General features: G+C 34.2%; 1 protein-coding gene across 1 annotated transcript in view; it reads left to right on the top strand.

Moving 5' to 3' along the window:
* Window positions 1–21,701, top strand: part of LOC123558283 (uncharacterized) — a 42,086-nt gene extending 20,385 nt beyond the window's left edge. The window contains exons 12-17 of the mRNA XM_053543110.1: window positions 1,649–1,785; window positions 2,355–2,528; window positions 3,108–3,303; window positions 4,187–4,306; window positions 8,789–12,094; window positions 12,867–21,701. Coding sequence (XP_053399085.1) covers window positions 1,649–1,785; window positions 2,355–2,528; window positions 3,108–3,303; window positions 4,187–4,306; window positions 8,789–12,094; window positions 12,867–12,962 — 4,029 coding nt within the window. The 3' untranslated portion in view covers window positions 12,963–21,701. The remainder of the gene's footprint in view (window positions 1–1,648; window positions 1,786–2,354; window positions 2,529–3,107; window positions 3,304–4,186; window positions 4,307–8,788; window positions 12,095–12,866) is intronic.
* Window positions 21,702–23,032: the final 1,331 nt, after the last annotated feature.

The raw sequence follows: 23,032 nt of genomic DNA, 5'->3' as shown, positions 1-23,032 counted from the left end.
TTTTTTTTTGCTTTTAATTTCTTGATAGTGTCTCTTACAGACCTGGGGTCAATTACTTTAAAATGTAATTAATTAAATAACAATTACATTGAGAAATGTCCAATTAAATTGCAATTATCATTACATGAAATTTAGCAATGTAATTAATTAAATTACAATTACATTGGAAATTGTAATTAATTACATTCAATTACAATACCAAATGTGGTGCGTCTTACACTTTGTACTACACAAACGTGATAATCCACATGTAAACTGATTTCAGTTATTTCAAAATTGAATTTAAGCTCAAAGTAAAATCTGTGTTTGCGGGAGAACATTACTCTGTCTTTAATATTATTGCAAAAGGAGCTACAAGTCAGCCCTAATTAATAGTTAATACATTGTCTAGCAGAATTCGGTTAGAGAAGATGCATGTAAAGTCAGGTATTTCTCTGAGGTCTGAATTTCTCTGAAGTTTATAGGATCATGGTTCTGAAATATGTTTCAAATTTAACTAGTCTAGTTCAGTATTTAATCATTTACATTTTAAACATATATTTTAAGTTTTTATCCTTGACACTACAAGTTCTCCAAAGGACCACATTGAAAATAAGTTGTAAAACATTCATGAGTCATCCTAGAATAACTATGTCACTAAAACTGTAGAATACTCATAATGTCTACAATAATAATTAAATTTTTTATCTTGTTAGAACTGTGAAATGCTATGTTGTTTATATCATTTAATACAACAAATTTTATCACAGATAAAAAATGACTAAACTAAATGCTAAGCATTTCAATTTTTGCTCCAATAAAAATCTAAATAATAATTATGCAAATAACAATTTTAAATCCTAATTTGATCATTTTCTCCAAAAACATAATGACAAACATCATCAAAGATTACCAGCTGGTTCTAATGAAACAAATATCAGAACAAAGGAGCTATGTCCAAGGGGTTAACACCTACCATAATATTCTATTGTTATTTTTCACAGCTATGAAATGCATATTAGCAGGTTAAAGTGAAGTGTCACTGGTAATAAACACAAAATAATAATCCAGTTTGTTGAACAAATTATATATACTATTTGTTCAACAAACTGGCTTAGCATGTGCCATGTAATTGGAAAGTAATTGAAATGTAATTGTCAGTTACACCCTAGAACTGTTCTGTAATTAATTAAATTACAATTACATGTAATTGATAAATGACACAATTACAAATTACATTCAATTACTTGGGAAATGTAATTTAATTGCAATTAATTACAATTACATTTTTAATTACCCAAGGTCTGGTCTCTTATAATCCCATTCACCCAGCCCGATCATCCCCTCACCCTGCCCTGAAAAGAAGTAAATGTTTTACTTTTAGTTTAGTATTCTGTCACCCCTCTGCCCACTTTACTCCCACCCCATTTCCCCACCCCACCCCACTACTCCCTAGTATATTTCAAATCCTGTTTTTGCTTGTAGTTCCTTGATATTGTCTCTTAGTATTGCAGCCGTCCCCCACCCACCAAAAAAAAAAAAAAGATTGAAAAAAGAAAAAAAGTTGTTTTACTTTCTTGTGACTCTTGTATCCTGTTATCAGTACATCATTATCCCCTTCCCCAAAAAAGGATGTGTAATTTGTGTTATTTTTGTTTCTTCACAACAGGTGAGCCTTCTGAAGGAGTTACGCCATCCTCGTGTGGTGTTGCTGATTGGTGTATGTACGTCCAGCAAGCTTCCAGTGATGGTGCTGGAGTATATGTCACAGGGAAGCTTGTTCAGCTACCTACATAACCCAGAATGGTATACATTTAATTTCTAGACTTCATATTGTTTCCTAAAAACAAACTAAAGGAGCATAAAAGAGCTTATGCTACCAAATTTGGGAAGTTATTTTTGATCAGGCAGTTTATCATTCTGTGATGATTTTTTCGTAAGCATTCTAAATATAGTTTTATGTCCCCTGCATTGGTTTTATTTTCAACAATCTCTCAGCTCTGGTTTCTTATTGGGAAATTTGATGTTGTTTTCGAAGACAGGAAAATACATGATCGGAACACGAGAATGGTTGTGTTGTTAAATTTCGTTTGTTGAAATTAGAATGAAATGGATTTTGACTAGTTTTGATTTTGAATAACTCAATATTCAAATCTCCAGAGAGATAGAATTTTTTAAGAGATTATGGGAACAGTAAAGGATTTCGAATAAACAACTCAAAGCCTGAAAGCATATCACACACTTGATAATAGACTGGATGAAACCTTGTATGTTGATTTTGCCCCAACTGCAGTTAAATTATTTATGATAAAGCTGTCTAAATATATGGTGTGAAAAGTATTTCAAGGAAACGTAATGTTGTGTTTTTGTTACAGTGAGTCCCTGGATCACGCCCTGTACTATCAAGTGTCCAGAGATATAGCCCTTGGGATGAACTACTTACACAGTCACAAACCTCAGGTCTTACATCTAGATCTCAAATCAGTGAATGTTCTACTGTGCCAGAGTCTTCGTGCAAAAATTGCTGACTTCGGATTTTCAAAGTTGAGGTACTGATTTTGATGTTTCATGGTGAATTTCTTTACGTTTTATTATACAAAATACTGTAAAATTCTTAATATATGTAGTGGACTTTTTGTATATTTTGCATTCGTCGATCAACAAATTGAGTTGCAACAAAGGAATAAATTCCATTCAATGACATATTATCTTCCAATTTTGAGATCCACATACATTTTATTCATAAACCTACAAAAAAAATTTTGTCAAAAAGCACCAAATTTAATGCCCATAAAATTAAAATGATTCAACATTATAAGTGAAAGGAAACTTCAGGTCAATATTCCAAGTGTACTGATGGGAGAAATTTGTGGAATAATATTTTTTATGTTCTATGTGTGTTAGAACATTTTTCATCAAAAACAGTTTCATTTGTACAAAAACTGGAGAGCACATTATACATTAGAATTCCTTTGTGGAAAGAAATATACAGTAGTTTACATAAATAATTTGCTAATCTTTGAATTTTGATTATGAATTTGTTATATTAGACTAGGATTAATTGCTTTGATTATTTATTTACCGGGGTATTGAATTTTATGAATCATTTATTTGAATGCATTTTTCAGACTAGATGCTGGGTTGAAATCGGGTAGGAAGAAAGCCAAATCAAAGTCTGGTGGAGGTGCTGCCCCCTTGTGGATGTCACCTGAGCTTCTAGATAAAGGGGAGATAACTGGAAAATCCGATGTCTACAGCTTTGGTATTATACTGTGGGAAATGTTGACTAGATGTTCACCTTACAAAGATTGCAGTGTTTTCCAGGTAAAGTCTGTTTTCTCTGATGAATTAGAATTAAGTAGTACATTTTATCTTTTGCATATATTCTAGCATAAAACTGCTGTTCTTGTCATTCTTTGGGGGTGTTTTAACAGGAGTAAAAAAACATGTGTTAACAGAGAGATTCTCATGCTCACATGCTGTTAAAACACCTTTTTGTATATGCACAGTCCATGGCAAAGCGTAAATGTATATCAGCCCCAAAACAGATTATTCAAATGGAAATGACGTCAGCGTGAAAAAGCAATGCAGACATTCCTGCGCATTTTATGGAAACCTAATGACGTTTAGGGACAACATATTCATTTATTAGCTTTTTACCTGTTTTATGCTAGAATAGAGTTAGCGCATGTTCTTGTAATGATATTGTAGGGATAACGCATGTTTTTTCATGCTATGATATCTTCAGAATTGCTCGGGGATACATTGGTACTTTCGCCCTACCGGGCTCGGGCACCAAACAATCCCTCGGGATTCTGCAGATGTTATAGCACGAAATAACATGCGTTATCCCTACATTGTCGATATAATAATTAATTAATTTCAGACTTATCAGTAATGTTTAAAAACAGTTTCGAAGAGAAAATTTAGTTTCATCTCTTAGATTTCACATGTACATTAAAATTGAAAAATGTTTTAAAGATTGTTTTCACTATGTCAACAGTTTATATGTTGTTCATAAGTAAAATCGTAAAGGACATGATTGGCTAGTCGAACTAATCAGACACATACAGTTTGTTTTGCGGTGGCTGCAAATGTCAGAAATTAAAAAGCAGCCACTCAGCGACAGTAAGCTTGTCTAATGATTGGCATAAAAGTCATGTTTATTCATTCCACCTGAAACATGTATGTATTCATATTGTTACAGATTCTGGAAATGGTAAGAAAGAACAAAAGACCAGGAATTCCAGACGGCACTCCAGAGGGGCTCAATCATCTGATCAAACTGTGCTGGGATCATAATCCTGCAAAAAGACCTCAATTTAAGGTACATAGTGGTAAAGTTTTATCCCCTGATTTAGGTGTAGGATGTGCAAGCATGAATTTATCACTCCATGTGGATGTGTTTTTTTTGGTCATAATAAGCACATTACATTGTCCATGCAATATGGTATAAAATTGAAACTTTTATTTAAGAGCAGTATCAATATGTTTTCGTACTTGATATGATATTATCTGTTATTATTGCCAAATTTTCAATCAGTGGTAAATGGCTTTGAGATGCTTAAACAAAATGTTCACCCTGTTACACTTCCTTGACCATTAACATATCTGAATGATTTTAGCTGGACTACTGTAAACCTAGAAACGTTCGCAAACACTATATTTCGCGTTTTTATGACAACAGACGATTTAGCGGCTACAAAGATTCGCGGAATACGCTGGTCGTGAAATACGCTAAAATTAATAGCTTAACTCCCTGAGGCCGATATCGTAACATACCTGCTGCGGCGAGGTAAGAATTACCACCTGACATCAAGGAAGATTATCTGATCTTATCATAATCACACTCGCATACAGTCAATTGAAATCATGCAGGGAAACATTAATAACTTGGGAATAAATTAAAATAAACTTACAAAACCTTTGAATTTTGAAAAAAAAAAAGATTATTCAATTTTGTCCGTAACTTATATCCAGATAGATTGATATTTTCACTTCGAAATATTCACAGTTTTAACACACCTAATACGTTTAATAAATATTTGAACTTTTTTGATTTTCTTATCTTTTTCAAATTTAAACACATTCAGTTCCAATAAATATAAATACATTATTAACACAGAACATTTACATCAGCATTACTTGAAATTTATGTCTGTTTCTGTATGAATATAGACGGTTTATTTTTAGGTATAATTTATTTATAAACATGTACACGAATGTTGTGTGATACGCGCTGAGAGCTTGTGTAAAGTACAGGGAAGTTGTGATATTTAATCAATTTTTGAAGAATTATTAAATTTACAAACGTGGCATTTGTGTATATTAACACACATTTTTTGGTATTTTATGAAACATATTTTGTTGTGTTAATTTTATCCATTTGTATAGTTTGCGATGTACATGTACAAATATTTCAATCTTTTAAGACTTAACATTTCCACGGGACTGATATGTCAGAATTAGAATGGTAATGATTATTTTCTTCATTTTCAAAAATATCACTTGCAGATGACATTATTGTACTCTTCAAAAGTCAAATACAATATGAATGAAACAGAGCGCAGTTCGTCTTTTCTATTTCCTTTACATGACTGCGTAATTACAAACATTTATTTGAACAAGGGAACTAATTATTAATTTAATTTATAATTAGAACATCTAAGAAATAAGAGCCGGTATGCAAATTAATTTTGTTTTTGTAATTATCATAAAAAATTAACAAGTACATGAAGCAATCAGCATGATCTCGGTTCTGCGACTATACTTGTCAATCGCCGTCCTGGAGAGTCCTGATAATGCGCATATAATGCGTCAGATATCGACGCTAAAGGGGTAAAAGATATAACGCCTTTAGTCGCATTTCGGCCCCAAGGAGTTAAGCACATAACAAATGGTTGCGGTAATTGGTTATTTATCCTTAACACATTTTCAATCTACCCTTCTTTGTGATCGTGAGTGAAATTTACGTTCCACAATATACCGTTTGTAATCACAAATCACTGTATAGTAGTACAAGAAAGCAGACCAGTATGTCTATATGGAATTTTTTGTGATGAAATTTGTTTAGGTAACAGTGTTTTAACAATAACATTTATTTCTCATACAGTAACATAGCCAAGCTCAAACAAATATTTTACTATTGTCAGTGTTTATCATAATTATCTATTTCCGCTAAAATAAAATGTTTGCATATTGTCCCATAGACGATGTATTTGTTTGTATCACATGCTTGCTTGAATTACTTTATCTGTGATATAAGTGTATAATATAAATATAATATAATATTTAATTTCTACATTATTAGATTTTAAACATCTCAATTAATAAAAAAGATCATGTCAGACTTTTCCAAGCAAATTTTTATTACCAGCTTAGAAAATAAATGGCAAATCACAGCATTGTTGTCATTTACAATGAAAACTACAAACTTTCGCAAACTTTCACGTTTTCATGGTAGCAGGCTGGTTCGCGGCTACAAAACTTTGCGGACACACATCAACCGCAAAAGTCGCTAACTTAAATAGCGCGAAACCATTTTTAGGTTTACAGTATATGTAACATGAGGATAGATTTATTGTTTGTTTGACTCTTGCATCAATATCTTATTATGTTTTGCTTTGTTTTCAATTTCTTGCAAGTTTTCTTACACTTCACTGGCCTCCAGATTTGGCTAAAAATAATCTTTCTTTCAAATGGAAGTTTGGTCATATTATGAAAATTAGAATATGAGTTTTTGTTTCTAAAATATTTTAAAAATTCCAAATCAAGAAAAAAAGATGACTGTGTCGGGAATCAAACCCTGGACCGCCGCGGCAATAAAGACATTTTCCAGTCGCTGTAACCAATAGCGCTATAGCAGAAAAAGTGAATTATGACTTCAAAATATAGATATTTATAATCGAGGCAGTTTACCTGGAGTAAAGCGTTACAAACGCTTCTTGATTTTCATCGTAAAAAGTACAAAAGACAGCAAATTCTCATGTGTTTCCGTAACATATACTTTGTCAGTAATTAAAGGTCCATTACTAAGGGAAAGTGAGTTGGCAATTTTTTTCATAGCCAGTGCATAGACTTCTGCAAGACACTAAATAATGAAGATTGGCAGGTCAAAATTTACAGAAGGTCTTTGGAACTCAAAGAAATGTATGTGTATTTTGTTGAAATTTCAATGAATCGATAGAATGACCCCCCAGGTCTTTTTAACTTTCTTCATACTTCATAGAAAAATAATTGTACATATACTGCGATATATTTTCCAATAAAATGAAATAGTTTCTGTGCTTTTTAAAAGAAATTAAAATGTTCACTTTCCTTAGTACTGGACCTTTAAGTTTTAAAGCCTTCTTAAGAAATATAGCATTTATTTCCAGATATCAAAAAACATTTTTTTTTGTTGTTGTCGAACAATCTGGAGGCCAGTCCTTTTAAAATACAGCTGTTTCTCATCATCACCCTTATCATATATGACAAGGTCCATAAGTCTGGCACAAAAGATCTCTTGCCATTATGGTATCATAATAGACATTGTATAGGCTGTAACTTTTTAGCTCGACTATTCATAGAATAGTAGAGCTATTGGACTCGCCCATGCGTCGGCGTCCGCATCTGCGTCGGCGTCCGCATCGGCGTCCGCGTCCGCGTCCCGATTTGGTTAAGTTTTTGTATGTAAGCTGGTATCTCAGCAACCACTTGTGGGAATGGATTGAAACTTCACACACTTATTCACTGTGATAAACTGACTTACATTGCACAGGTTCCATAACTCTGTTTTGCTTTTTTACAAAATTATGCCCCTTTTTTGACTTAGAAATTTTTGGTTAGGGTTTTGTATGTAAGCTGGTATCTCAGTAACCACTTGTGGGAATGAATTGAAACTTCACACCTTATTTACTGTGATAAACTGACTTACATTGCACAGGTTCCATAACTCTATTTTGCTTTTTTACAAAATTATGCCCCTTTTTCGACTTAGAATTTTTTGGTTAAGGTTTTGTATGTAAGCTGGTATCTCAGTACTCACTAATGGGAATGGATTGAAACTTCACACACTTGTTCACTGTCATGATCTGACATGCACAAAGCAGGTCCCATAACATTATTTTGCTTTTTTACAAAATTATGCCCCTTTTTCAACATAGAAATTTTTGGTTAAGTTTTTGTATGTAAGCTGGTATCTCAGTATCCACTAATGGGAAAGGATTGAAACTTCACACACTAGTTCACTGTCATGATATGATATGCAGTGTAAAGGATCAATAACTCAACTTTGCATTTTACAAAATTATGCCCCTTTTTCAACTTAGGAGTTTTTGGGTTAAATTCTTATATGTAAGCTGGTATCTCAGTACCCACTAATGGGAATGGATTGAAACTTCATACACTTGTCCACTGTCATGAGCTGATAAGCACTTTGCAGGTTCCATAACCCTATTTTACTTTTTTACTAAATTATGCCCCTTTTTCGACTTTCTTATTCATTCAAGCGACAAGGCTGTTAAATAGTCGAGCGTTGCTGTCCTCCGACAGCTCTTGTTCTTCATTTTCCTGATTTTTGTCTATTTTATTGATAAATATATACATTTACTGTATGAATCAAGAAATGTTTCAAACATTTTTATGAGTTTTCCTGTACTATATCACTTCTGACAAACATCGAAATAGTTGCGTCTGATCTCTCCTGGGAAAGGTCTAATCCTCTGGCTCATTCTGGTAATGGCCAGGACCAGGAAACAGCCATCCATCTACTTGTTTGAAGTAGGAGCTTATAAGGACATCAGTCTAATACATTTTCATATATTTCCAGGATATTCTACAGATACTTGAAAACCTTGCATTCCCACCTGCTTGGAGAGAACTGTTCCAGAAAGCAGGTGTACCTGAATCTGCTCTTCAAGATGTCCAGTCTACACGTACCATCATCAGCTTGGTTACCGGCACACTCGATTCTGGGAAATCTGGGATACTTCATAGCTTTCTGGTTTCCCACAGTGAAAAAGGAAACCAGTCTTACAGGAAGGACAATGTTGAAACCAAATCAAACTTTAAAAGTGAAAGAGTTTCTACTAAGAAGAAAAATAATACTAAGCCAGCCTCAAGAAATATGGGCGAAAACTCATCTAGAAGTTCTGGAATTTCCTCTAGAGTTTCAAGCCATTTAGGGGAATGGGATAGTGATACTGTGACCAGTCTGACTGAAAAAGTATCCTCAGATGAATCAGAATTTACTTTGAAGAATCTAAGAGACAGTTCTAGTGAGGATAATGATACGAGTTCAGACAGTGATGAAAGCTCAGTACTGACTTCAGATGAAGATAATATTTATTCTAAATCTGTAAGCAAACAGACTGTGCCAAAGACAGAAATAAATGTCATGATACCAAACCTTGAGCTTTCCTTGCAGTCCGCAAGAGATGAATTTAGAGCCGAAAGGGAGAGAATTAGTAGAGATACTTCAGGTTGGGTTTCTGTTAGTCTAGATGATCATACTGACCAAAGCGAACATCGAAGGAGTCTTGGAAGAGGCACTGACCGAGACAATGGAGACATGAGATTAAGGTTGTCATCAAGCTTGAGCAATAGAAGTCCAACACCACCAAGTCCTACCAAAGTGGACATGTCTGCTCTGAATGAATCTGCTAGAAGGAGACGTAGAAACAAAGCCAAGGATTTGAATAACTACAGTGAAGAGTTCTTGATGAGAGAATCATTTGATAACAGGAGACCTCCTTCACCAAAGAAAAAGAAATCACTGACAAAGAAAATCATAGAGAATCCAGGAAGACTGTCTGAAAGTAGAAGCTCCAAAATTGCTAGCAGTGAGGATCTTACTGAAAGGAATATACAAAACCAGAAAATGTCCAGTGCTAAAACAGAAACATACGCAGAAAAATCATATGACAGTTTCTTTGATTTGTCAGTAAAGAGACCTGTTACAAATGGGGCTAATTTAAGACAGATAGATGATGTGGATTATGAAAGCAAAATTGAAAATCTGAAAAGGAATGAAACTGTTAGAGTAAGTGAGAATATAGAACCAACAGGCAGAAAAAGTGTTTCTAAAGAAAATGAGATTTGTGTTGAGGATATGGAATATGAAGTAATGAGTGAAAGATTTAGTGACAGGAACCAATTTAAAAGACAGAATTTAGACTCTGATGTTATGGAAATTACCAGTAAGTATTCCAATGATTCTGAACTAAATGATGGTGTGAATGAAACACAGATGTCTGTCGTAGACGAGCTTAAACTAAGGAATAATCCACAAATGCAAGAGACTGTGCAAATGAAAAACTACAGTAGGTCCAAAAAGTTTGATTCTAAAAAGCGAAATATTTCTCAAGAAAAGTTTCCTAACGGAGAAAAATCACAGCGATCTGAGAATGAAGAGACGAATACAGGTAATGAATCTCAAAGGTCTGGATTTGAACAGGTAAATGTGGAAAGCAAAGCAAGTAGTGTCAAATCTGAAATATTAATAGATGGAAACCACTCTGCAAAACCTGAGATCAAACATATAAGCAGAGAGAACAAACTACAAAATATTGAGACTGATGTAGCAAATAAAAGTAATAGATCTCAAATGTTAGAGGTTACAGAGAGCAATAAAGGAACTAGGTCTTTATTGTCAGAAAGTGATGGAATGTCTAATTGGAACACTGCAGACAGATTGGAGACTGGAAAGAAAAATATTGGTAACAAGTCATTAATATCTGGACTTGAGGACAACAATATATCTGAAAAGGGTAATAATGAAGAGGTTCACCAAGGTAACATTACGCAAACTGACAAACTGAAGTCTGTTGGAAGCAAGAAAACTGAGAAAGAACTTCAAGATTCTCATTTTGATAAAAATGATCAAGTAGGCAAGACCAGTAAGTCTGTTGAATTGTTTGGTGAAAAAGAAGCTATGTCTTCAAAACAAACTAAAAATGATGGTATAAGGGTAGTGCTCAACACAATGTTGGCATCTAGGGAAAAATCACTAACTGAATCTTTATATGCTGATAATATGAAGTCTTTGGACCCAGCTATTGCTTTGAAAAATAATATGCAGATACAGAATAAGTCCACAAAGGCCGATGATGCCAGTCAAAGAAATACAGACAAACCAGAACAGATAAGAGTTAAGTTAGATTTAAGTGAAGTTGTTGAAAAGAAGAAAAAGCCGGTCGTAACTCCTAGAAGGAGTTTGATGTTGAGTAATAGGTCTAAAAAATTGAATGAAGACACATTGGAACAGCATAAGAGTACACAAGAATGGAATAAAAGTGAAGTTGAACCTGAAACAGATAAATCTATCCACAAAACTAGTAGGGAATATAACACAATGCTGTTACCTGAAACTGAACAAAGTAATAGAAAATCTCAGTCACTAGATGGCATTTTGGACAGAGAAAAGGGCCATGATAGCGGGTCAACACCTAAAAGGAGATCACTATCTAATCATAGTGGTGGTACTAACTCTGAAGTGCCAGCTAATGTAGTCAAACAATCTAAAAAAGCAGAACATGGCAATGCTGAAAATATACCAAGTCCAAAGAAAAATACAATTAGAGTTACGCTCAGAAAAGATCCTCTTGCACCCAAGATGGGTGCGGACACCACAACAGGAAAAAAGGATGCCCCATTACTGATTAGGGAGCCTTCATCCCCCATACCCCCACCCCCACCACCTCCACCCCCACAAATTACCAGGTCTGTCTCATTAGTCAGTAAAAGTGTACAAAATAATGCACCACGAGGCAGTATGGCTGATGAACTGAAGTCTAGACTGAACAAAAGGCAAAGTATTTCTGAGGGAATGCTTTGTGGAAACAGAGTATCTGGAAATAATGTTTTTGCAAAGCAATCACCAGGGCCAGCAGGGAGGAATATGCAGGTTCCAGGACAGAATGATGGTGCGCCTAGACTGGTTAAGATTTCTGAGATAGATGAGAGACTGGCTCCCCAACAGTCAGAAGGTTTACCATCATTTGTACTTCAGTCTATGGAGTTACAAGATCAGAAGGACCATTTGAAGTCTATATCCAAACGACATCCTCACCAACTGGATGATCTAAGCAATGCCAGCCAAGAACAACTTACGTCCATTGCAGATATACTGAAAAAGGTATTACAGTCATGTTCTTAAACTAATATGTAAGTAATAATGCACCTCTGAAAATAGTTCATCACTAAAATGTTTCATTGTATAATTTACTGTTTGTGTAAATACTGCATAAGTGGTTAATTTTGTGATGTGGCTATATTTGCGACTATTGCCAATGGGAATTATTAGCAGAATTTGGAGCATGTGAAAGTAAACACCATTTTTACCTCTAAAATCATTGTTGGTCGGCTGTTGTTGTTGATAACCATGACACTGGTATAGAAAGGATGACAGACCGTTTGGAAATGCTCTTAGCCATATTTATATTTTATGATAAAATCTGTGAAAAGATCCTTTGGAAGCACAGAACGCAACCAAGCAACATAATAGCAGACTCTGTTTGATCAAGTCTGTTCATGCAGCAACCTTCATGCCCACTAGCACCAGCTTAAACGGAATTCTATTGCAGTAAAAATGATGTACTGCATGATCCCAAAGTACCAGGAAATGTAACAACACTGAGTCCAAGTACAGGGAGACTTTTTACAGCTACCAAAATGTCAGTATTTGCCATAAGAAATAAATATGTAGATGCACATAGGCAAAATCTATCTTTGCAGCTATCGGGAACTGATTGGGATGTGTGTCCTTCAGAAATATATATAATAATGTTAAAAGCAGCGATATTTGTACATATCTTTTACAACCATCTTCTATGTTAAAGTTACTGTTACAGGTGGTAAATGACAGGCAGTTATAGTGTTTGTACTAAATAAATTTTTCTCTGTTTTAGGCTGTAATGGGACGTCGCCTGGCCATGGGTGAAGACGGGGACAGTGTCTCACAGAGTATGGAATCTGCTGCGACAGGATGGTCTGTAGATCTGTAAAAACATAATGAGATACCAGTGACCACAGGATGGCAAAATAGTTTGATAGTCAAGGAACAACTGCACCAGCTTATCACTTGTCCTAAAACTTTGTTTTGAACTTTTTAAGGTTGTATGTGGCTCACTAATTAAGTGTGACTTTAGTGATGGCTTACAAGTAGTGATGAGTTTGGCCAATGAGCCATGACTTGTATTGCAGTTTGCTGTTCAGAATGGGACTTACTTGTTACTGATTTTCACAAGTCACAAATATATTAGATAGCCAAATATTATTGTTTTTACACATATTTTTTCAAATAAGAAGGATATGTTATCTTGTAGTGATAATAATCATTCCAAAGATATGAAAACTTACTGCAGCTTGAATTGTAAGGTTAAACTATTTGTAATGGGTTTGCTAGTGCTAAATGACCAAAGATTGATAGATTACTTGTAATTCATTTTTAGCACGACTATTCGAAGAATAGGGGAGCTATCCTACTCGCCCCGGCGTTAGCATGAGCGTCACACAAATGTTAAAGTTTGCATACCACCCCAAATATTTTCAAAGTCCATTGAGATATTGCTTTCATATTTTGCATACTTGTTTACCATCATGACCCCAGTCTGTAAACAAGAGCAGACAAATCTATCAAGCATTTTGACTGAATTATGGCTCCTTTTCGACTTAGAATATGCTTATTATAATGTTAAAGTTTGCGTACCACCCCAAATATTTTCAAAGTCCATTAAGATATTGCTTTCATATTTTGCATAATTGTTTACCATCATGACCCCAGTCTGTAAACAGGAGCAGAAAACTCTATCAAGCATTTTGACTGAATTATGGCCCCTTTTCGACTTATATATTTAAGAATATGCTTATTGTAATGTTAAAGTTTTACTCATAGCTTATATTATACTATCAAGCACTGAGAATAGTCGAGTGTGCTGTCAACTGACAGCTCTTGTTTCTTTCACTTTTGTCTTGTTGTTTGTGCACCATATGTGTCAGTCATTCAGAGATTATCTATTATTATTACTTTTATAGTTTATTGCACTTGTTAGAAATAATGTAGCACAAATGAATGTAATGTTTATTTATTTTTTGCCATTTTTGTCTACAGATTGAATGTTTATAAATATATTGCAAAAGTGTTTGTTATTAGTGTTTGTTAAAAAATGTGTTTTTAAGTTGGCATGCAATTAGTTGGCAAAGGTTGAATTTGATTACTTGACTCAAAGTTTTATCTGTGACACTTGCAAGAAAGGACTCTTTGACACATGTATAAATAGGTTCTTGGTCGTATACAAAACTTCTTTTTGGATAAAAATTGAGTATTAAAGGACTGAATGCCAATGATAACACCTGGGAAATAAAAGGAAAGGTTTGATATGTATGTAGTATTTTACATATGTAACATCTCAAGCAGGAACACATGTTGTTATTTGTATCACTTGTATTCTATTTTTGTTTTGTCTTGGAAGAATTCTTGCCATTCTTTCAGACACTGACATATTGTCCACCAGGCACAAGCATTCAAATGTTGTTTAAAGCAGGAAGAAGATTAAGCCTTATTTGTGTAGCATATCTTTCTAATTACTCACCGACTGGTTAAAAGTCAGTTCTTGGGACTATGTCTAAGGTTTCACTATCAGATACACTAATTGAATTGGATTGTGGGCTGATAATTTTGACTATTGACCAGCAAGTCACTTAATAAGTGTTTCATTACACAACATAATAAATAAATTTTCACATATTTTTACTGTTACTTAGTAAATACATTAATATGGATTGGTCATATATTGTTAGCTCATCTGATTTTTTGAAAAAAAATGATGAGTTATTGTCATCTCTTGATCGGCGTCGATGTCGGCGTTGCCTGATTAAGTTTTATGTTTAGGTCAGCTTTTCTCCTAAACTATCAAAGCTGTTGTTTTATAACTTGCAACACTTGTTCACCATCATTAACTGATTCTGTACAGCAAGAAACATAACTCCATCCAGCTTTTTGCAAGAATTGTGGCCCTTTTTGGACTTATAGAAAATATCGGATTTCTTGGTTAAGTTTTATGTTTAGGTCAACTTTTCTCCTAAACTATTAAAGCTATTGCTTTGAAACTTGCAACACTTGTTCACCATCTAAAGCTGACTCTGTACAACAAGAAACATAACTCCATCTTGCTTTTTGCAAGAATTATGGCCCCTTTTGGACTTAGAAAATCAGATTTCTTGGTTAAGTTTTGTGTTTAGGTCAGCTTTTCTCCTAAACTATCAAAGCTATTGCTTTAAAACTTGCAACACTTGTTCACCATCAAAAGCTGACTCTGTACAGCAAGAAACATAACTCCATCCTGCTTTTTGAAAGAATTATGGCCCCTTTTGGACTTAGAAAGTATCAGATTTCTTGGTTAAGTTTTGCGTTTAGGTCAACTTTTCTCCTTTACCAACAAAGCTATTGCTTTAAAACTTGGAGCAGTTATGGGCCATTAAAAGCTGACACTGCACAGCAAGTACCGTAACTCTGCATTGCTTTTTGCAAGAATTAATGCCCCTTTTGGACTTAAAAATTCATGGGTAGGTCAATATTTCTATTATACAGAGACAAACAAATCATATGAGATCTGTCATATATATGAGGAGTCGTGTAATAATGTGTACTATAAATATTCTGTAACTTCATTGCACATTCCAGTAATGTTATTTACATTTGTAGAACAGCTGACTTTTTTTTCAGCATCATGCCACATTCCATTATTTACATATATGTTTTAAATAATTTTTTTATATACAACATACCTCAAAGAAAAAAAAAATGTTTTCAAATTTATATGTTGTTGTTATACATCACATTTGGCTAGAATAAAGACGCATTATTTAATCATTACACATCAAAACTCCTACCTATATTTTATTCACTGATAAGATTTAGATGTATATTTATTATTTCTGAAGTAAAAAATGACATGTGTCATATGACTGATGCTGTAATAACAAGACAATAGTTTGCATACTGTCTCTGGTGTGAATATGTAATTTCTGACACTGTTTATGAAATTATTTAATGGTTAGTCTTACATTTTGAGAAAAAAACTCAGACAACATCAAATCAAAGAAAGAAAGGGTTTTTTTTCACATCAAAATTGAACAGCATATAAAAACATGCATATTACTTTACAAAACAATTGTCAGATTACTGATATACCGGTGTACATTGAATTTCAGGAAAGGACTGCTCAAAGAGGCCACACTTACGGACAGTAAGCTCATGATTTTCAAAGAACTGTTACATATCTTCATTTTGATATATTTACAATAATGTCCCAGTGCTGAAATTTCACATAACTAGGTGGAACATAGTTCTCAGCAGTTGTTTATTTTATTATCTTTACAAGTGGCATTCATTTTTAAAGGGGGACAACATTTTGAGAATATTTTAAGTATCCATCTTACGGGGTAGTACGGTAGTGAATGATAAGACTAATGGATAGGTAGATTGTTAGTAATGATGTTGTTTGTTAATCAAATATTTCTGTGTTTTGATGATATACTTCTAAACCTAATGGGTTTAGATACATATCATGTTAAGTCTGTTATCAGTCAAATTGTGACAACATTTGTCAGCCATTTTTTAGCTCGACTATTCGAAGAATAAGTAGAGCTATCCTACTCACCACGGCGTCTGTGTCAGCGTCGGCGTCGGCGTCACACCTTGGGTTAAGTTTTTCGTACCAGTCCACATTTTGACAAAGTCTTTTGAGATAAAGCTTTGAAACTTTCAACACTTGTTTACCATCATCATGGCCAGTTATAGGCAAGAGCACATAACTCAGTCAAGGATTTTGGCTGAATTATGGCCCCTTTTGACTTAGAAATCATGGTTAAGTTTTTCGTACCAGTTCATATTATTATTATTATTATACCAGATTTATATAGCGCCCTTTTCATGATAAACACGTTCAAAGGCGCTTTACAGCAACTGCAGCCACACAGGGCGCGAAATCATCCTCTACTAGTACAGACACAGAGCGATCTGACCAGATGGACAGAGTGAGACAAAGCCCCCACAGGGAGATCAGAAATTTTGACAAAGTCTTTTGAGATAAAGCTTTGAAACTTTCAATATTTGTTTACCATCACCATTTCCAGTTATAGGTAAGAGCACATAACTCCATCAAGGACTTTGGCTGAATTATGGCCCTTTTTGACTTAGAAATCTGTGTTAATATTTCGTACCAGTTCATATTTTGACAGTCTTTTGAGATAAAGCTTTGAAACTTTCAACACCTGTTTACCATCACCATGTCCAGTTATAGGCAAGAGTACATAACTCCATCAAGGATTTTGGCTGAATTATGGCCCCTTTTGTCTTAGAAATCATGGTTAAGTTTTTCGTACCAGTTCATATTTTGACAAAGTCTTTTGAGATAAAGCTTTGAAACTTTCAATACTTGTTTACCATCACCATGTCCAGTTATAGGCAGGAGTACATAACTCCATCAAGGATTTTGGCTGAATTATGGCCCTTTTTGACTTAGAAATCTGGGTTAATATTTCGTACCAATTCATATTTTGACAAAGTCTTTTGAGATAAAGCTTTGAAACTTTCAACACCTGTTTACCATCACCATGTCCAGTTATAGGCAAGAGTACATAACTCCATCAAGGATTTTGGCTGAATTATGGCCCATTTTGACTTAGAAATCTTTGTTAAGTTTTTCGTACCAGTTCATATTTTTAGCTCACCTGAGCAATGCTCAGGTGAGTTTTTCTGATCGCTCGATGTCCGGCGTCCGTCGTCCGTCGTCTGTCGTCTGTCGTCCGTCGTCTGTCGTCTGTCAACATTTAGCTTGTGTATGCGATAGAGGCTGTATTTTTCAATTAATCTTCATGAATATTGGTCAGAATGTTAACCTTGATGAAATCTAGGCCGAGTTCGAAAATGGGTCATCTCGGGTCAAAAACTAGGTCACTAGGTCAAATCAAAGAAAAACCTTGTGTATGCGATAGAGGCTGTATTTTTCATTTAATCTTTATGAATATTGGTCAGAATGATAACTTTGATGAAATCTAGGCCGAGTTCGAAAATGGGTCATCTCGGGTCAAAAACTAGGTCACTAGGTCAAATCAAAGAAAAACCTTGTGTATGCGATAGAGGCGGTATTTTTCAATTAATCTTCATGAATATTGGTCAGAATGATAATCTTGATGAAATCTAAGCCGAGTTCGAAAGTGGGTCATCTGGGGTCAAAAACTAGGTCATAGGTCAAATCAAAGAAAAACCTTGTGTATGCGATAGAGGCTGTATTTTTCAATTCTTCTTCATGAATATTGGTCAGAATGATAACCTTGATGAAATCTAGGCGGAGTTCGAAAATGGGTCATCTTGGGTCAAAAACTAGGTCACTAGGTCAAATCAAAGAAAAACCTTGTGTATGCGATAGAGGCTGTATTTTTCAATTGATCTTCATGAATTTTGGTCAGAATGATTGCCTTGATGAAATCTAGGCCGAGTTCGAAAATGGGTCATCTCGGGTCAAAAACTAGGTCACTAGTTCAAATCAAAGAAAAACCTTGTGTATGCGATAAAGGCGGTATTTTTCAATTGATCTTCATGAATTTTGGTCAGAATGATTACCTTGATGAAATCTAGGCCGAGTTCGAAAATGGGTCATCTTGGATCAAAAACTAGTCACTAGGTCATATCACGTAAAAACCTTGTGTATGCGATAGAGGCTGTATTTTTCAATTGATCTTCATGAATTTTGGTCAGAATGATTACCTTGATGAAATTTAGACCAAGTTCGAAAATGGGTCATCTTGGGTCAAAAACTAGGTCACTAGGTCAAATCAAAGAAAAACCTTGTGTATGCAATAGAGGCGGTATTTTTCAACTGATCTTCATGAAATTTAGCCAGAATGATTACCTTGATAAAATCTAGGCCGAGTTCGAAAGTGGGTCATCTGGGGTCAAAAACTAGGTCACTAGGTCAAATCAAAGAAAAACATTGTGTATGCAATAGAGGATGTATTTTTCAATTGATCTTCATGAAATTTGGTCAGAGTGATTGCCTTGATGAAATCTAGGTCGATTTTGAATATGGGTTATCTGAGGTCAAAAACTAGGTCACTAGTTCAAATTAAAGAAAAATCTTGTGTATGCGATAGAGACTGTTTTTTTCAATTGATTTTTATGAAATTTGGTCAGGTTGATTGCCTTAATGAAATCTAGGTCGAATTTGAATATGGGTCATCTGAGGTCAAAAACTAGGTCACTTGGTCAAATCAAAGAAAAAACTTCTGTATGTGATAGAGGCTGTATTTTTCAGTTGATCTTCATGAATTTTGGTCAGAATGATTGCCTTGATAAAATCTAGGTCGAGTTTGAACATGGGTCATCTAGGGTCAAAAACTAGGTCATATCTAAGAAAATGCTTGTTTTATCGCAAGAGACCAATTTTTTGGTCCAATCTTAATGAAAATTGGTCAGAATATTTGTTTCCATGAAATCACTAGGTCAAACATGTTTTAAACTGTTATGGAGTGTTTCTTAGGTGAGCGACCTAGGGCCATCTTGGCCCTCTTGTTTGTAAAGTGTTTGACATATGGCTTTGAAACTTTTATCACTTGTTTAGTATAATAGTCTCTATCTGTAGGAAAGAGAACATAACTCTGTCATCTATTTTGGCTGAATTATAGTCCTTTTTGGATTTTGAAATTGGTTCTGTTTTCATACAAGTCCATGTTTTGTCAAAACTATTTGACATATGGCCTTTAAACTTTGAACACTTGTTTATCATTATGATTTCCATCTGTAGGCAAGAGTACATAACTATTTTGACTGAATTATGGCCCTTTTTGGACTTTGAAATTGGCTTATATATTGCCATTTAGTGCAAGACTTATCGAAATCAAAGTAATACAGGAACATTGTTTGTCTAATCTATTTATTCCTTTTGTCTGAATAAACGTGGAAATATTTTGACCCCATTCTTCAATCAATTCTTCGAATAGTCGAGCGCGCTGTCATCAGACAGCTCTTGTTTATCATCTTGTGTTGGTCATCTCAGTATAGTAAAGTTCTCAGTTACTGTTGTAGTTGTGTAGTTGCAATGCATTCTATTCAAAATGATAGGTTTTTTAGTAACGATAGTTTTTTAGTTGTTTTTAAGGATATTTAGTTAGCCTAAGATTAAGCTAAGCCTAAGATCAGATTAAACATTGTCTTAAATTTTGACTTTTTGACTTTTGTTAAGTATAGCCCCATGTAGTTCTGGGACGATCTGTGTATGAAAAGAATTGGAACCACTGCCTTACCCTTGCCTTGCATGATAGTAAGAGGCAATTAATAGGGTCTTAACACTTGGATTTGATGTAACTCTGTGATTCCAGCAGGTATGCAGATTTTGATTCCATACCTCATGTTTTTATTTCGATGTAAATGAGATGTGGAACCAAAATTTGTAGTCCAGTTTGGCGCCATATAACCTATACTGTGTTGGTGCACCGTAAAACCCAAATAAATAAATAAATAAATTTGTTAATTATAACAAAATCTGAAAACATCCTTTGAAAAACTTCAGACTTTATGATCAATTTCATCACTGCTACAACCGAAGTGAATGATCTTTTTAGATTTGGAGATTAACTTTCCCAGGTCATTTGCAATGAAAATACTAGGTAAATCATTTTTTCTGTTTAAAAATTCTTCGAAATTATTTCAAGCATTTTGAATCTTAACCTGTATCTTCATGAGCACATCTAAGTATTTGCCAGGATTAAAATGTTTGCAATTAAACTTAAACAAACTTTGCTTTCAACGTCTTAAAGACATTGCTTTATTGACGTTTCAGTCACAAATTCCTAACAGTTTACATGCAGATGACCTGTTATCAGGACCATAATATAAATTTTATATTTATCAAGATGTAGTTGCACAAAGATTGTTTTCCTTTACATTTTGTTTTTCTGAACACTGATCTTTCTCCGTCCTGTAGTATACAGCATTATATGTATTTCTTTGAGGGTTTATATATGTTTAGAATCTGTATGCTAGAAGCATTTGTGATAAGTTATTTTATTTATTTTCCTGTTTGATTCTTATTTTGTCGAAAGATGGCTAGAATAAACATATGTAATAAATGATGCTTATTGTTTTGTTTGCACCTTCTGTACATATATTCTACATATTTATTACTAACATGAATTATGTGTTCCATGCACCCAGTGATGGGATGCAGAAAATAGGAAAATGATGGATGCATATATGTCTAAATATTTATGTTATTGGTATTATGGAGGATAACTCATAATCAACTTGAAAGCAACATGGAATTATAACTGTACATCGATTTTGTCCTGTCAGTCTGTCTGTCTATTATGAACTTTTCTTGACTATTACTATAGCTTGATGGATTTCAACCAAACAATTTGCAAGAAGGTTCAATATCATGGCTACTTTTGTATATTATTGGCGTTTTCAGGTTGAATTTGTTTCCTGAGTTATGGCCCCTTAAAGGTTAATTTTTAAATTAAGGTATTAGATCACTAATTGTAATGTTTACAATATGGCCTTTGCTTGGTATATTCTGAAAGGTAACCGTGTTTCACACTATTTTGCAATTTTTAAACAATTTTTACCGTGCCGTTTTTTTTTATATATTTTGTATAACTTATGGTATCTCCTCAAGCTCAAGTAGAGACAAATTTCAAAGTGATGACCACTATCCAAAACATTTGCAGAGAACTCATTTTACCATTAACTTTGATAAAAGAAACATCAAACTATTGGTAAACAATTATAAAACACAAAATAAAAATGTCAGTATCATTTTTTCTATGGTGCCTCAAATAAACGATTTAATGAGAAAGAATTCATACTTCAACATTGAAAAAATAAGGTTGAATCCTGTGTTTCTGTTTTGAGGTTTGCTTACTTCTTTTAAAAATAACCTTAGCGCAGACGTAAAACCTACCTAAATTTCTTCCATAATATATAATCTAAGAGTGAAAGCAAAATAGGGAACCTTCACCGCATGTAACTCAATATTTTTAAAGATGTGTAACTCCACCCCTTCTGTTTAAGTAGTAAATTCACTTTTAACACCAAGAAATCGCTTATCAAATTCATCTTTTTCCATTTTTAGCTCGACTATTCGAAGAATAAGTAGAGCTATCCTACTCACCACGGCGTCTGCGTCGGTGTCGGCGTCGGCGTCACACCTTGGGTTAAGTTTTTCGTACCAATCCACATTTTGACAAAGTCTTTTGAGATAAAGCTTTGAAACTTTCAACACTTGTTTACCATCATCATGGCCAGTTATAGGCAAGAGCACATAACTCCATCAAGGATTTTGGCTGAATTATGGCCCCTTTTGACTTAGAAATCATGGTTAAGTTTTTCGTACCAGTTCATATTTTGACAAAGTCTTTTGAGATAAAGCTTTGAAACTTTCAACACTTGTTTACCATCACCATGTCCAGTTATAGGCAAGAGCACATAACTCCATCAAGGAGTTTGGCTGAATTATGGCCCTTTTTGACTTAGAAATCTGGGTTAATATTTCGTACCAGTCCACATCTTGACAAAGTCTTTTGAGATAAAGCTTTGAAACTTTCAACACTTGTTTACCATCACCATGTCCAGTTATAGGCAAGAGCACATAACTCATCAAGGATTTTGACTGAATTATGGCCCCTTTTGACTTAGAAATCATGGTTAAGTTTTTCATACCAGTTCATATTTTGACAAAGTCTTTTGAGATAAAGCTTTGAAACTTTCAACACTTGGTTACCATCACCATGTCCAGTTATAGGCAAGAGTACATAACTCCATCAAGGATTTTGGCTGAATTATGGCCCTTTTTGACTTAGAAATCTGGGTTAATATTTCGTACCAGTTCATATTTTGACAAAGTCTTTTGAGATAAAGCTTTGAAACTTTCAACATCTGTTTACCATCACCATGTCCAGTTATAGGCAAGAGTACATAACTCCATCAAGGATTTTGGCTGAATTATGGCCCTTTTAGACTGAGAAATCTTGGTTAAGTTTTTCGTACCAGTTCATATTTTTTGTAAAGTGTTTG

The sequence above is a fragment of the Mercenaria mercenaria genome, chromosome 5 (assembly GCF_021730395.1).
Source record: "Mercenaria mercenaria strain notata chromosome 5, MADL_Memer_1, whole genome shotgun sequence".
Lineage (NCBI taxonomy): Eukaryota > Metazoa > Mollusca > Bivalvia > Venerida > Veneridae > Mercenaria > Mercenaria mercenaria.
Note: the sequence above shows the minus strand (reverse complement) of the source record. Positions and strands in the feature narration are given on the sequence as shown.